This window comes from Heteronotia binoei, chromosome 10 (genome assembly GCF_032191835.1).
Source record: "Heteronotia binoei isolate CCM8104 ecotype False Entrance Well chromosome 10, APGP_CSIRO_Hbin_v1, whole genome shotgun sequence".
In the NCBI taxonomy this organism is placed as follows: Eukaryota; Metazoa; Chordata; class Lepidosauria; order Squamata; family Gekkonidae; genus Heteronotia; species Heteronotia binoei.
The window spans coordinates 9,487,306-9,504,481 of NC_083232.1; the positions used below are offsets into that span (position 1 = coordinate 9,487,306).

At 45.8% G+C, this 17,176-nt stretch overlaps 1 protein-coding gene across 1 annotated transcript in view; it reads left to right on the forward strand.

Moving 5' to 3' along the window:
* Positions 1–17,176, forward strand: part of LOC132578178 (vasoactive intestinal polypeptide receptor 1-like) — a 57,277-nt gene that overhangs the window by 11,749 nt on the left and 28,352 nt on the right. Inside the window, exons 2-3 of the mRNA XM_060248052.1 lie at positions 7,260–7,359; positions 8,790–8,897. Of these exons, the coding sequence (XP_060104035.1) occupies positions 7,260–7,359; positions 8,790–8,897 (208 nt within the window). The remainder of the gene's footprint in view (positions 1–7,259; positions 7,360–8,789; positions 8,898–17,176) is intronic.

Sequence of the window (17,176 nt, forward strand, 5' to 3'; positions counted from 1 at the left end):
CACAAAAAAAGGTGTTTTTGCCATATATCAAAGGAATCACTGATCAGATGGGACAACATATAAAGAAACATAACCTACAAACAGTGTTCAGACCCACCAGAAAAATATATCAGATGCTACAATCTGCAAAAGACAGAAGAGACCCCCTCACTTCTGCAGGAATACACCGCATATCCTGCAGTTGTGCACAAGTTTCCACACAACGTAGCATCCAGGCAAGGATAAAAGAACATGAAAGACGCTGCGGACTTGGCCAACCTGAAATATCAGCAGAGGCTGAACACAGCCTAACTCAAACAGGACCCGATATCGTATTCCAAGACACTGTAACGCTGGACGACACCTCCAATTACCATGTCAGATTACACAGAGAAGCCATTGAAATCCAGAAACATAAACACCATTTCAACAGGAAGGAAGGAAGTTTAAAAATGAATAGGGCACGGCTTCCAAGTCCTGGAAAACACAAAATGCCCTACAGCTTACAACAGCACTACAAATAAGATTAGAATTTCAACAGCCAATCCATATTCAGGGATTCAGGTAAGCTCCTCCATTAGCATGTCGCAGCCCAGGAAGGTCCTACAAGATAATGCCTCAGCCCTACCCCACCTGCCTGAGTAGATATAAATTACATGCCTACTAACATCTTCTCAATCAGACCCAGAGAGAACTCCAGTTTTCTGGGTTACACCTCTGAGGATGCCAGTCACAGTTGCTGGTGAAACGTCGTGTCTCACAATGCCAAGACCACAGCCACACAGCCTGGAAAATCTACAGCAGCCATCCCTTACATTCTAAGCTTTTTGACTCAAATTGAAATATTTATGCCCTTTCAAAACTGTTTCTTGGGAGACTCGGAGGGAGCTTTCCGGCACACTAAATAACGCACTTTCAACCCACTTTTAATGCACTTTGTAACTGGATTTTACAGTGCAAAATGGCAAATTCCGCTTGCAAGCAGTTATCGAAGTGGATTGAAACGGCATCATTTAGCGTGCGTGAAAGTCAGTTTGGTGTAGTGGTTAAGTGTGCGGACTCTTATCTGGGAGAACCGGGTTTGATTCTCATCCACTTGCACCTGCTAGCATGGCCTTGGGTCAGCCATAGCTCTGGCAGAGGTTGTCCTTGAAAGGGCAGCTGCTGTGAGAGCCCTCTCAGCCCCACCCACCTCATAGGGTGTCTGTTGTGGGGGGGAAGGTAAAGGAGATTGTGAGCCCCTCTGAGTCTCTTCGGAGTGGAGGGCGGGATATAAATCCAATATCTTCATCTACCTCATAGGGTGTCTGTTGTGGGGGGGGGGAGATAAAGGAGATTGTGAGCCGCTCTGAGACTCTTCGGAGTGGAGGGCGGGATATAAATCCAATATCTTCATCTACCTCACAGGGTGTCTTCTTCTTCTTCGTCTTCTTCTCTCCTTCTCCTCAGCCGCCCTGAGACACTTAGGTGAGAAGGGCGGGGTATAAATCTTAATATAAATAAATAAATAAACATCTTCTTCTCCTTCGTCTTCTTCTTTGTCTTTGTTTTCTTCTCTCCTTCTCCTTCTTCTTCTTCTCTCCTTCTCCTTCGTCGTCTTCTCTCTGTTTCCTTCGTCTTCTTCTAAACGGCGGGTGTTCAACTATCTCCAATAGCAACACAATCAGAATTCGAAAAACCCCAGTCATTGTTGTCACCACCACCACCACCCTTATCCTCTTCTTGTATTAAAGCCACTAAACGAATGAGAATAAACATGATCAGCCCTGTCTGTAATCCCCCCCCCCCTCAACACACACACACATTCCACTCTGGATGTGCTTTGCTTTAACTTGGAGAAAACCTAACATTCATTTCGGAATCAGCATATATGAGACTGACAAATTGTTTGAGTTTACACCTCTCTTGATCAAAACACCATGCTCGGAGTTCAAGGCACTCCCATGGGACTTCACATTGGTAACTTCCTCCTGCCACTGTGGCCACATCGGAGAAAGTAAAGTCTGATGGGAGTCAGGTTTTATGATGGCAATTCTCATCCAAGAAGCATTTTAAAGTAGATGCTGAGCTGAGCCCCGTGGCGCAGAGTGTTAAAGCTGCAGTACTGCAGTCCCAAGCTCTGAGTTCGATCCCCGGCGGAAGCTGGGTTTTCAGGTAGCCGGCTCCAGGTTGACTCAGCCTTCCATCCTTCTGAGGTCGGTCAAATGAGTCCCCAGCTTGCTGGGGGAAAAGTGTTGATGACCAGGGAAGGCAATGGCAAACCACCCCGTCAAAAGTCTGCCGTGAAAACGTTGCGAAAGCAACGTCACCCCAGAGTCGGAAACGACTGGTGCTTGCACAGGGGACCTTTCCTTTCCTGATCAGTGTTGCCCGACATGAGAATGCTCCTTTGGGTTTAACGAGGTCTCATTTGGGGCAGGAGCTCACAGGAGCGGGGCTCTGGAATCTCTAATTTTATTAAGCTCTTTCTTTCTTACCCCTCTCGGGAAAAATAAAAATACCTGCTTCTGGGCTCCATTGTTTAAACCCCCTGGGAGAATTTTGCTGAACGCTAAGATCTGACACACTTTCTATTATTTTCCCCCCCACAAAAAATGGGAAAGTAACCAAAACATATCAAAAAGCAGACAGACGGAAATCTTCCTCAAGCAACTGTGGCCACATAGGAGAGAGTAAAGTCTGATGGGAGTAAGGCTTTATGATGACAATTCTAATTCAAGAAGCATTTTAAGGTAGACGCTGAGCTGGTCTAATTGAATACACCTTCTGGTGATGTCAGGGGCGTGCGGCAGATGCAGGTGAGTTATGCAAGTGACTTGTGCTAATGAGCTCCGGCACCTCTTTTTTTCTATGGAATGACCCCTGGATTTAACCATGGAATCTGTGGAAAATGCTAGTGTCACGTGACATGATGGCATCACTTCCGGGTCACACCAGAAGTCATGTCATCGAATGGGGTGGATCCAATCACTCCCTCTTTTGCCCCCCATTTCCCTTCATAAGAAAATAAGAGAAGCCATATTGGATCAGGCCAATGGCCCCTCCAGTCCAACACTCTGTGTCACATAAGAACAGAAGAGAAGCCATGTTGGATCAGGCCAATGGCCCATCCTGTCCAACACTCTGTGTCACATAAGAACATAAGAGAAGCCATGTTGGATCAGGCCAATGGCCCCTCCAGTCCAACACTCTGTGTCACATAAGAACTTAAGAGAAGCCATGCTGGATCAGGCCAGTGGCCCATCCAGTCCAACACTCTGTGTCACATAAGAACTTAAGAGAAGCCATGCTGGATCAGGCCAATGGCCCATCCAGTCGAACACTCTGTGTCACATAAGAACATAAAAGAAGCCATGTTGGATCAGGCCAGTGGACCCTCCAGTCCAACACTCTGTGTCACACAGTGGCCAACCCCCCCCCCCCAAAAAAAATAACAAGTGCCATCAAAAGGTTCACAAGTGGGTCTAGAAGCCCTTCCACCTCCCAACTGAGTGGGGGCAGGGGGTGGGAGATCTCCCCCTGCTGGTGAGTAGCTTGCACCCCTAAATATAGCCCAGACTTTCCACAAAACCTGGCAGCAAATAACCATTTCTAGCCTGCGTCCCCCAAACCTATTTTCTTCCTTTGAATTAACTTCTCATTCATTTCCTCGGTCTATTCAGCCGTCGGCATAAAAGACTGTTTTGTGCCTTTTCAGACAAAGGCTTGCGTATTGAGGGGGGGGGGATTACAAATCAAACGCTTGCCCTGTAATTCTGTTCCCCTCGATTTTTGAAAACCCAGCAGAAAAGTATCACAACAGTAAACAATTCCGTGTTATTTACCTGTCTTGAAAAGAATTGTAGGTAGCAAAGGGTGGGGGGGGGAGGTTTTTTCTAGCCAAACCCCTGAAGAGGATCTTTTGAAATGTAAATTGGATTGCCCTTTTCAGAGTAATTGTTTTGTTACCGTCCTTGAAAGCTGGGCATTTGCTTGGTCCTACGCAGCAGGGGGGGGGGGGAATTCAGTTCAGGCGGATGTCTTTTCCTTTTTTCTTTTTACAAACAAAGTAAATTACATAGAGAGTGTCCCACCTACTGTTTGAAAAGCGAATTGTGAAGGAAGCGAGAGACTATTTTGGGGAGGTGGGTGTCTCAGTGGTACAAAGGGAATAAAAAGAAAATTGCCAACCGCAGGCCTACGGCCGAGGAAAGATGACTATTTTAAGCTGGATAACTCCTATTATTATTATTATTTTTTTTATCGTATCATTACTGTAGTATTGCCATGTTACCGTGGAGATCAGTCTATCAGTTTATTTGATGAAAAACCTATAGACTCCAGCTCACTCTGAAACAGATAGGTAACACTGTGCTCTTTCATGATTATGTTTTTTATTACACTCCCCCTAAAAGACGTTTGCTCCTTGGGAGGGCAGCTTTGGGGAAACTTGGGCAGGGCTGGATCTAGGGGCGGGCAGAGGGGGGGGGGTGCTTGCTCTGGGCGCTGAAAGAGGGGGGGCGCCAAATTGGGTATGGAGTCCATTGTATTCTACGGAACCATATATGTCAAGCAAGCAGGTTTCAAAGTAACCAGTCCTTGATTTGAAACGAAGTACGGTGTATTGATAATCCATGATGCTTCTATTGAGCTGGGTAATGGAACTGATACAGCGTAGCAGGGAGATGCATATTTGAAGATGGCACATCGAAGTTCTCTAAACAAAGCTACAGTTCGAAACAACACTCCAGTCACGTGAGAACGTCACACGGTACCTTTCTTATCTCCCCTGTGGTTCTCTTCCTGGCTTGAGAAACTGTCCCTGGAGGCTTTTATCTTCAAAGAGCAAATTCCTGCGTTTGTTAGTGAAAGCGAAAGAGGCACGAAAGAGGCGCCGGCTATCTCTCTACTTTGATGTGCCTAGCTTAGGTCAGGGTTAGTAGCATCCCAACAACATTACAGTTACATTCAGACAGAATTATATTATTAAAGAAAGATTAAACATTGCTTGACACCATAAGATAGAATGGTCCATAAGGGGCATCATTTTAAATGTTGCCCCCCCCCTCAAAAACCATGTAGATCCGGTCCTGAACTTGGGCAGTATAATAAAAAGTAGAGACATCATCCTGCCAACAAAAGTCCGTGTAGTCAAAGCGACGGTATTTCCAGTAGTAATGGATGGCTGTGAGAGCTGGACCATAACGAAGGCCGAGCGCAGAAGAACAGATGCTTTTGAGCTGTGGTGCTGGAGAAGACTCTTGAGAGTCCCTTGGACTGCAAAAAGATCAAATCAGTGAGTCTTTGTACCACTTGGCATTCCAAACCCCACCAGCTATACGTGGTTTTGCTTACTGTACCTCATTCCTTATCTGAAGAAGTGTGCATGCACACGAAAGCTTACGTTCTGAATAAAGCTAAGTTGGTCTTAAAGGTGCAATTGACTCTTATTTAGTCCTAAGGGAAATCAACCCAGACTGTTCTCTGGAAGGTCAGATGCTGAAGCTGAAGCTCAAAGCCTTTGGCCACCCAATGAGAAGGGAGCACTCCCTGGAGAAGAATCTTGAGAGTCCCTTGGACTGCAAGAAGATCAAATCAGTCAGTCCTGAGGGAAACCCAGACTGTTCCCTGGAAGGTCAGATGCTGAAGCTGAAACTCAAATACTTTGGCCACCCAATGAGAAGGGAGCCCTCGCTGGAGAAGATCCTGATGCTGGGAAAGACAGAAGGCAAAAGAAGAAGGGGACGGCAAAAGAGGAGATGGCTGGACAGCGTTACTGATATAACTAACTGAATTTGAGTGGTCTTCGGAGGATGGTGGAAGACAGGAGGGCCTGGCATGACTTGGTCCATGGGGTCACAAAGAGTCGGACTCGACTGTGCAACTGAACAACAACAAAGTGGCTAAGTACACAGTGCATGCGTTGTGTGTGATCGCAGCCAGTGACAGACCCAAAACCACCCGAGAAGCTTCTTGACTAAAAAGGGATATGGGCATAGGCTTCTACAGAACTAATCTTGCAGTCTAACAATGCCACAGCGCATATTGTCCATCCGCCTGTGATGGAGGGTGTGACGGAACCCGCCCGATTCTGCCTTCAGGCCCGGTCCCGTCAGCTCCCTATGGAGTCGCCAACTCCCGGAGGGAGCTATTTCTCCTCCTGCCCCTTGGGCTCGCTGCCACCACCTGCTCAGTCCCGGGGTCAGATTGAGAGGAACAGGACTCCCAATCCCCCTCTCCAGCTGTGAGGCCAGGCCTCAAGGTCCTCTGCCACCCTGCACTTGGGTTTCACAGAGACCTTAGCGCTTCTTTGGGGCACCCCTGGAGGATTGGCACCTTATCCAACTGCATGCCTTCCCCCTTCCCTGGGGCCCCCTTCCTAAAAACAGCGTGGTCTAAAGCGGTCTGGGGATCTATGTGGTACAGAGATTGACTGCCAGCATTTAAACAGTAAAAATATATTTATTTAAAAAGAGAAACCGATAGGAAAAGAAAAACAAAACAAAAACAGTTGCATTTAAAAAGTTAGCACAGCACACGCACAGCAAACAGCCTGACAAACAAAATGTGTTATAAACGCGTCCTGCTGGCCCTGATCTAAACTTGCCCTGTCTTGTGAATTACTTACTTAGTCTGCCTGCCTGGGGCCCCCCCCCCCGGCAGGAGCCTCCATTGCTCACCACATGCTCGCTCGAGCCCCAGTTCAAATCTGGCTTCTCTTCCTGCCTAACACATGCAAGGAACAACAGCACTTCCTGCCTCTCTAGGAGATTTTCCCCCTAGCGTTGTTGGTTTGGCTCTGGAAGGGAGGGGGGGAGTGAGGGGAAGGCTACAACGCCGGCTGAGGGATTTACTGACCCCTGCCAAATGAAGCACCACCACTGACTAAAATGGCGTTTCTCCACAGAGGGGGAAGCAGAACTGACAGATCTGCTGCCTACATGTCCATGGCAATATGGCTCAGGAATAACATTAAACCCAAATGCCATTCTGATTGAACATATGAAGCTGCCTTCTACTGAATCAGACCCTTGGTCCATCAAAGTCAGTATTGTCTTCTCAGACTGGCAGCGGCTCTCCAGGGTCTCAAGCTGAGGTTTTTCACACCTATTTGCCTGGACCCTTTTTTGGAGATGCCAGGGATTGAACCTGGGACCTTCTGCTTCCCAAGCAGATGCTCTACCACTGAGCCACCGTCCCTCCCCAATGATTATATGTGAATCTTCCACATTCTGTCTCTGCTTACTGGCATTCTTGAGTCAGGCTTGCCTGCAGACGTCTTTCCTTTTGTTCCCTTCTAGGTGGCCTCCATCCATCCAGAATGCAAGATCTTTCAACAGGTTATGAAAGATGAAGCTCGGTGTTTAGAAAAAAACAACTCTCTCGCGCCAGATTTTAAAGGTAATAAACCTTGGGTTTAGTCAGGTAAAGACTGACCAAGTTTAATTGTTACAGTTGCCAAATTGGCGGTCTGGCGGTCTCCCAGCATTATAACTGCTCTGTATTATTGACTACAGAGAAAATGGCAGGTTTGGAGGATGGAGTCTATTGCATTGCATCGCCACTGAACTTGGTCCACCTCCCAAAAGTTCATCCTCTTAAGAACGTCAGAAGAGCCCTGCTGGGTCAGCCCAGTGGTCCATCTAGTCCAGTGTCCTGTCTCACACAGTGGCCAAGTGGTTCCTCTGGAAGGCCAACCACAGCGCAGAGAGGCCCAGGCCTTCATAAGAACATCAGAAGAGCCCTGCTGGGTCAGACCAGTGGTCCATCTAGTCCAGTATCCTGTCTCACACAGTGGCCAACCAGTTCCTCTGGAAGGCCAACCACAGCGCAGAGAGGCCCAGGCCTTCATAAGAACATCAGAAGAGCCCTGCTGGGTCAGCCCAGTGGTCCATCTAGTCCAGTATCCTGCCTCACACAGCAGCCAGCCAGTTCTTCTGGATGGTGAACAACAGAACAGAGAGTCCACAGACTTCCCCTGATGGTGCTTCTTGGCTCTGGGATTCAGAGGATTAGTGCCTTTGAACGTGGAGGTTCTTCTCGGTCACCATGGCCAGGAGCCACTACTTCTTCGTGAAGCTACCCAATTGCCTTTTAAGGCCATTCATTCCTGTGGTGGGCTGAGATTTAAAGGCACACAACCATTCAGAAGCACAAAGGCTGCGAGCACGCACACTAAGTAAGGCACTTTCAATCCACTTTCAATGCCCTTTTCCATCTGGATTTTGTCTGTTCATACAGTGAAGTCCAGTTGGAAAGTGCATTGAAAGCAGATTGAAAGTGCATCATTTAGGGTGTGCGATCACAGCCAAACAGTTGCAAGCCCCTTCTACACCTGCCAAGGTTTGAAGGCAGATGGTGGCTGTTGGGCAGGGAGGAGCCTGGGAAAACGGGGGATCTCCCGCCCAGGCCTGGGGACTGGAAAGCCTAATTCCTTGGTGTGGCCAGTGGGGGGAATGAGGATAGCTATGCCGTAGTGGAGGTTAGCAAAAAAACAGGACAAGCCATCTGATCAGTGGGATGGAGTCTCTGCCCAGCCTGCCAAGGCCCTCCACTCTGTAGGTAAGCCAGGAAGCACCAGTTTCCATGACAGCCTATAGCAGAATCTAGCTCAGCATCCTGTTAGCTGGATTCACCAACATCCGTTTCATGACTCCCACAAAAATTAGGTCACGCCCCCCCCCCCCCGATGCAGCCAATCCTCCTGGAGCTTACGAAAAGCCCCGTAAACTCTCGGAGGATTGGCTACATCAAGGGGTGTGTGGCCTAATATGCAAAGGAGTTCCTGTTACAAATAAAAAGCCCTGACCGTACGGGTCTTTTCTCAACAGGGTGTGCTGGGGTTTGGGATGGCCTGAGCTGCTGGCCTCAAGCGACTGTCGGAGAGGTCGTGACCGTCTCCTGTCCGGGATTCTTTGCAGAAATCACCAACATCCAAGGCAAGAAATGTTGTCACTTTCCATTGGCTTTTCAGCATTTGGCCATGGTTAACTGGCATAGATTTATCTACCTAGCTTGTTCATGAGGTAAGGCTGAGGGACCTGGGACACGGCCGGCCCTAATAGGGCTGCCAATCCCCAGGTGGGGGCAGGGGATCCCCCGGTTTGGAGACCCTCCTCCCGCTTCAGGGTCGTCCGAAAGCGGGGGGAAGGGAGGGAAATGTCTGCTGGGAACTCTATTATTCCCTATGGAGATTTATTCCCGTAGAAAATCATGGATAATTGATCCGTGGGTATCTGGGGCTCTGGGGGGATTTTTTTGGGGGGTAGAGGCACCAAATTTTAAGTATAGCATCTAGTTCCTCTCCCCAAAATACCCCCCCCCCAAGTTTCAAAAAGATTGGACCAGGGGGTCGTCCAATTCTATGAGCCCCAAAAGAAGGTTATTTCCTATGGAAGGAAGGAATTGAAAAGGTGTGCCGTCCCTTTAAATGTGATGGCCAGAACTCCCTTGGAGTTCATTTATGCTTGTCACAGCCTTGCTCCTGGCTCCGCCCCTAATGTCTCCTGGCTCCACCCCCAAAGTCCCCAGATATTTCTTGAATTGGACTTGGCAACCCTACGCCCTAAACTGTCTGGCACCCTTGGCAAGGCTAGCTTCTGGCACCCCCCCCCCCGCACTAATAACGTCAACAAGTCACATGGAGGGAGCCCAATTTGGCAATTGCCTAGTTTGCCTAATGGCAGAACCGGCCCTGACCTGGGAGTGCTCAGTATGGAGAAGAGGAGGTCAAGGGGGGACAGCAGGCCTTGAATTCAGCAGGAGCTCACAGAAGCACAGCTCCTGAACCTTTGAGGGGCCCCCTTCTCCTCCCCACTTACCTGGTCCGTTGAATAGTAGGAGCAGCTGCATAACAATCCCTGGATTAGGAGAGCGGGCAGCCAGCCAGCCAGCCACCAGGGACTTTGCCACACCCCCAGCAGCCCTCATTAATCTCTGGAGAAGCCCACACCAGCCTTTCTCCGCTTCTTTTGTGATTTTGGGTGATGGGTGACTTGCTGGCCTTTTGACTGCGGGGTGGGGTTGCCAAGTCCAATTCAAGAAATATCTGGGGACTCTGGGGGTGGAGCCAGGAGACATTGGGGGTGGAGCCAAGATCAAGGCTGTGACAAGCATCATTGAACTCCAAAGGGAGTTCCGGCCATCACATTTTGTTAGGGAAACTGCTCTCAAAATGAGATTGGGGAATTAGGCTGAGAGACAGTTGTCCCAATAGGAATCTTTGTTATCAATTGTATACCAGGCTCAACCGTTCAGAGAGTCAATGCTCAATAAGAGACTCTAATTTAGTAAAAATCAATTGTAATTTATTTAGAATAATATTTCTTTCATACAAGGTAAAAATACAAAACACTCACACATTCACACAGGTCTAGGAAATATAGATAGATCAATAGGGGAACATATATGGATAAACAGACAGGGTAATATTTACCATCGTAGTCTTCCAGGAAGGTTTCCAATGGCGACTTAAGAGGACAGGGGAAATGGACCCAACACTGTGGCCAGAATTGGGGATGGATCTAGACAGCGGGTAATAGGGGTTGCTGAATAGAAAGCACACATGAGTGGAGTTGGGTCAGAGGTTAAATAGGCTTCCTCAGACCCTTGGGACTGGGAGGTCCAAGGGAGGAGAGATGGGAGGTTCAAGAGGGCTGGACATTCCTTACTGACACCTAATTGGATGCCTGCTTTGGCCAATGAACTTCACCTTAGTCCAGTGAACCTGGAAATTTCCAAGCTGCAATGTTGCCTGGGTTGGCCCCAGGGTACTTAGGCTGGAGTGAGAATGGGAATGGCTGGGTACTTAAGTTTAAATGGGATTAACTAGGAGGGTGACAATAGGGAATAAAATACATGGCCTAGGTACCACCCGGTGTAGACAAAAGACTTGATGAAGACAGGAGATGTCCTTCCTCTTTTCTCATCTTCTGCTGGGCAAGAGTAATTGTTCTGGTATTGCTGAGCAATTAGGATCAACAGTTGAGCTATTAATCCATTCATGAGTTAATGGGTTGCTTGCAGGCTAGGGTGTGTACGTGTGACTTTCCCACTAAGGAGGAATGGAGTCTCTAGCCTGGCAGGGTGTGCTTGGACAAGCTTGATTGCCTTATGCAAAAGCTGAAGCAGATGCTTGAGATGGAATCAGGAAAGCAAGATGGATTCTGCTTGTTGTTAGCCTTAGATTCATGAAGGCAGGCTGGAAACATGGTGGCCTTGCTTCTTCCACGGCAGTGGCCAAGACTGGGCACACGAGGAGCAGCTGGAGCATGTCTTCAGAGACGTAGAATGCAAAGCTGAGGCTTATGGTATCCACATAAGCCAGAAACTGCAAGCAAAGTCCACTTCTTAGAGCAGAGGTGTGAGAGTCAAATCTCCAGGCACCCTGGCAACCATGCTGGTGATCATGATGTTCACATGTATGAAAAGTAGGGGGCTTTTCCTCACAGTTCCCCCCCTCAAGACCTATGTCACCATCTGGTGGCGAGGTCTTGCAATAACACAATGTCCATATCTGTAGTTGACAGGCGGCGAGTCCACGTAGCTTCAATTGTCTACCGGGGTGTACCGTCTATCTAAAAAGGTTGGAGCCACTATCTAAACTACTCAAAAATCAATTTGGAAAAATATTCCAATAGGCCAAAGGTTCCTTCCTTTGAATACTACGATGCAGGGATAACAGGCATTGGCAACATTGTAGGGCATACAGTATTAAAACACAGGGTTACAACCATTGAAATAAAAGTTGAGTACATAAAATCATTACTGCCATTTAAACCAGATAAATAACAAGAACTGATCTATAAAGCACACACAATCATGACAATAATTGATTAGAAAAACACAGGTACATTAGAATTCGTGGTTACAAGTGAATCCATATCTTAATCTTGAGTCTTCTTTTCTTCTTCTCCCCCCCTTGATAAGCTTCTTATACTGGGGTTTGAAGAGGATCTTCTTCCAGGTACCTATTGGGTATGTGAAAGTCCTAGTGGAGGGTGAACTAAAGAGTCTTCCCACCCCCCCTAGCACCCAGCGAAATCTGTCTTTATTGTTGCTAAAAGGGAGTCTTCCTGTAACCCAGCATGTAATTGGCAATGGTGCTTTTCTGCCTGTATCACTGATGGTCCATAGAGCAACAGTGGGCTTTGAGGAAAGAACCAAAAAGGAACCAAAAACATTCATACATGACAACATGGAGATGATTCTGTACCATTGTAGGGAGCAGTGAAAGCAGATCAAAAACGCATACATTCAACCATGAAGAAAGGAGTCTTAAAAAGCTATTAGTGAAGTGTCCTCCTGTCCAGAGTATGGTGACCAGTGAGCTTTTACGTCACAAGCTTACATATGTCATGTTAGGGGCCTGCACTGGGCCAGTTTGCCTATTACACTAAGCATTCAGGACTTTAGGAGGCTTTTTCCTTGTCAAGGAAGGAAAGTAACATACACAATTCAGAAAACACAACCCCAAATATACTTTGTTGCAACATAAAACTTAAAATAAAACATTGTGCACAATCCAGGAAAATGACCATAGTTTGGGGCGTCCCCCATATGATGAAAATAGTTCCATAAAGAAGAGACAAAAGAAAACCTTTGCTATAGCTTTGGAATATAATAAATTGTCAAAACAATATAAAAACTTCAAAAGCAAAAACTGAGGCCTCAATAGAACAATGCTAGCTAGCTTTATATGAGAGGGATCATACCCAAAATGGCAGGTGAGCTAGAGCAGAGAAATTAAAAACCTGGACATAAGTGAGGTGATCAGGTCCCACTAAATCCAGTTTTTCTCTGGGCTAGTTCAGCTGAAACGATCTTGGTATGGGGGTCTCACATGTGAGCATAGATTTCAACAAAAACTCAACAAAACAGGAATTCTGAAAAGCAACATAATGGTTACACATACATAAAACAATTCTTAACAGGACTATCAACAACTCTTAAAACTACTGAGCATGCATTAGATTTGATTTGCAGGTCCAGATTCCCTGCACATCTATATCGAAAGAAAAGATGAGCAAACTTAACAAAACAGTTACAAAATCCTAGAAATCAAATTATGGTTAATTCACCTTGACAAACACATTAAACAATTCATAAAAAGAGAAAAGATGGGCAAGGCATCTGTAGTACCACGAGAAAATGCTTAGTTGTTGCAAGGGCAAGTCAAAAGAAAGACTTGAAGCACGAAAGCATATCCCTTGAAGAAGAAACCTTTTATGGAGTAAAAGGCAAAACTAAGATGATGGCACAATGCTCCAGGTTTAAGGCTTGTGCCAGAGAATGATTTTCCTCTGTGCATACACAGAGTGCAAAGAATGTGTTGCTGGAAGGCAACATGCTTGTCAGAAATACCAAGTAGACCAAAATTTGAGCATAATACAACAAGACTTAAATTGGGGAGCCTTGATAGGCTCAGCCAACTGGTTATAGATGCAAAAATAACACAAAGGACATTTAGTGGCAAGAAGAAAATCATGATCAGAAATGAACCCTGAGGAATCTATATTAAGAATCTAACAGGTTATTGCTCATTTCCTTGAGAACATGGGAAAATAGAAAAGTGTTTTCACTCAGAAAGAGTCTAGTTCTAACAAAATATACAGTAGGTGGAGGCAGAACCATTCAGTGGTCCTTATATTGCTTAAGACCAAACAAAGATATTGAGCCCACAAGGTGGGGCCTTTTAAGAACATGCGGATACTTCTTTCCACAGGCAGACAGGATTAAATTAGAGTTAAAACTCAAGATTCACCAAATAGCAAAAAAAAGGGAAGATTGATGATGCAAATGGCATTCAGAGAGAAAATGAAGATATCAATAGTTGAAGTACATTTGAGGAATCCAGATTTCTAATGGAAACCAAGAGCTTTCAGGAATTCTGCCAACAACCAGAGTATTAGTTCTTGAGGCTTAAGAGAGAAAAAGCACAGGGAGAGGGTAATTTTACCCCAAGGAAGTGTACAGATGTCCTATACTTCTTGTAGGAACCAAAATTTGTGAGATAAAATTTTCTGAGCTCCAATGTTTAGCAAAGGGCCTATAGATTGCACAGCACTTTCCTTTTACTACAAAGCACTGGGAATGCCCAATAGACTTTGAGGAGCAATTTCCTAAAAGTGTTTCCCTTAAAATTAAAGCTACAAAACCTGAGTATAGGAGAGATTGGTACCAGTCACTAGAAAAAATATTTTAAGACTTAAAAGGTACAGCAAAAATAAATAACAGAAAGAAAGCTGTTAATCTAGGAGAACTCTTAGTATTAGGGCAGTTTACAGGTAGAGGATTTTCTCTAGCAGAGAAGGATTGGCTGTAAGTAGAGCTTTGGGATGCCAGCTCCAGGCTGGAGATTTCTAGAAATTTGGGTCAAATTTGGAAACCACAAGGCATGCAGTTCATTTCTTTGGACACTTATTTCCTCCAGAGGCTTAGCCTCAATGTACTGGGGAAAAGGCTATGATTTTGGGAGAGACCTCCAGGTCTCACCTGGGGACTGGCAACCTTACAAAAACACAGTAGTATGCACATCTTCCACCCAGGTATTTCTCTGGCTGGGAAGAGGCTGTCTCTGTGAGAGACTGCAATATTAAAAAAAAAAAGGTTTTGTAATGAAAAACTTTTGAAATTATATCTTTTTAGACCCAAAATCAGGAGATGAGAATTCAAAACAGCACAAAATATTTCAACTGTATTTCCACCCCCCCTAGATGAAGAAGGTGGGGAGGGTTTTAACAGACAAACCAAAATTCCTTCCCTCTTGGATAGTGAGGGCTTAGCTTTAACAAAAGGCTAAAACAGACACAATGGATTTGGCCAGTACTCTTATCTGACCCTGATAAGTTTTTACAAAGAAAGGTGGAGGAGGAAAATAATGAGCTTTCTGCCTGGGTGGGGCTCAAAATTGTAACTCTTTTCCAGTTTCTTTAACTCAAGCTGGATTTGGCTGAGTTTATTTCAAGAGGGTCTGCATGAGATTTGCCAATCAGTACTACATTAGTTGTTGCTGCTCCTGCAGCTGGAGGTTCTACTTTCTGTACTTTCAAATTTAAATGACAGACTTGCCCATTTGAGGTTAGCTGTCCTGTGTTGCTGTGACCTTTGAGAAGGAGAGGCATCACCTCTTATATTACAAACACTGAATTTGATCTCTTCTGAGGCTCTGCAAGAAAACTTTCCTAGCCAGCAATCCACTGGAAGATACTGGGGCAAAAGTTCTTTACACAAATGGTGGCAAACAAAAACTATTCTTCTTGCCACTGGCTAGTTATAGGTCTATAAGAAAATTAGGCTTTCTCTCAAAGACATTGAGTTGCTTGTACCTTAAAGAGACCTGAGATAAAAATTTAACTTCTCAGGGCAATGCATTTAAAACTCTATTCCTTTGCCTTAGTTACTTATCAAACCTTCACTGCTTCAGACTTCCATTGAGCAAGAGGGAGAACAATTAGCATTTCTTCCTGATGGCAAGAGTGCTAAGCATTTGCAATACTTTAGCCAGCTCTATTTGGGCTGATCTGCAGGCACTCTGTACAAGCTCAGAGGCTATACCATTTAAAATTCATAGAACTGAGAAAACAAATATGTTCTGACTTTATAAGCATGAGAGAGAGAAAGGTGAACTTGGGAGTTTCACAGATTTTCATTCAGCCAATTTGAAAGTTAAAACAGTCAGTTTCTTACATTTTGCTCTGAATGCTTTGAATTAACAAAAATTATTTCAACCACTCTTTCTCAGGTACTTGATGCTGGCATTTTTAAAGGGTTAACCTAAATACATACTACATCAAGCTCCCATTACCCTGCAGAGAAACTAACTGCAGGCTGGAACCCTTGCTGGGATTCCAGGAGATCTCCAGGCCTCACCTGGAGAAATGGCCTGGTCTAATTGTAGTCCAAGTCATTGCTTGTATGTTTTCTTATTTAGTCAAGGGAAAGGGTGCCCTTGTTACCTTTAAACCTAAATAAGGCCAGATCTCTCTGTTTTAAGAGACATTCAAGTCTAGGAGTTAGATTTTCCTTTGGGTGGGGGGAGGTTCAGAGACAAAGGAACCTTGCCTGCCCATGTGGGATTACCATTCTCTGAGTTCCACAGAATTCTGGCTTTCAAATTCCCCAAATGGGATGAGCTAAAGACAGAAAATTTCTGGCGTAAAGGGCTGAGGCTTGCTCATGTAGGAGTGTCTGGAGCAAGTCCTTGCAAAAAGGAATACCTTGTGCCATAATTGTGGAACTCTGCATAGGCTCAGAGACCACATTTCCTTCATGATTCTGGGGTAAGAGAACTGAAATAGGGACTGTTTTCTCATTTTCATGGGGGAAAGAAGTCTGGGGCTGCACAGCTGGGTTTGCCCCGCCATATTTCCTTTTATCCTGCACTTCCAGAATTTCTAGTCTCCTCTCTGTGGCCCTGCAAGACTCCAGAACATTTTGAAGGAGACTGGCAGTTTCCTTTTCTTTCCTAGCTTCTAACCTTTGCTGAAGTTCCTGATTTTTCTCAGCAAGCTTTTGGATTTCTAAATCTTTTTCCTGAGTAGGATTTGTAAGTTTCCCTACCCTTTCCTTATTAGGGAAATCTTCCACAGCAGTAGCTTTGGGGAAGCTACCTCCATTTTCTGCAAACCCTGGGGCTTTGGGAACCATGTGCCCTGGTGGCTTCATGGCTTCTGAAAGGGCAGCAAGTAACATATGTGTGGGCTGCTTATCAAATTGCTTCATGTCTGCTCCAGTGGCTCTAAGCTGGGACCAAGCTGCCATTCTGACTTTGTCTCGAGGAGTCCGCTGAGGCCAGGGTTGCCCAGAGGCTGACTGTGTCTGCCTAGGAGCATAAGCCTGCTTGTGAAGGGGAACCCTTGGGGCAAGCTGGGGATGGCATCGCCTAGGAGCATAAGCCTGCTTGTATAGGGGAACCCTTGGGGCAAGCTGGGGATGGCAAGAAGAGCTGGAACCAAAGCCACTGTTTTGGAACTTCCAGTTCTTGCTCTCTTTTCCATGCCCATCCTGTTCCTGATTCCAGTAAGCAGGGTGCTGGCCTTTTCTATTTAATTGTGCTTGAGTGAGCTGTGTTTCTAAAACAGCAACCTTTTGTTCAGAGACTTGGGCATGCTTTAAAGCATTCTCCAGTCTCCATTTGACCTCATGGAGAGAGTGGGTTAAATTTTGTTTGTCTATTAGGTACTCATATCTCTCATCCCTGAACCTTTCTACCTCCTTC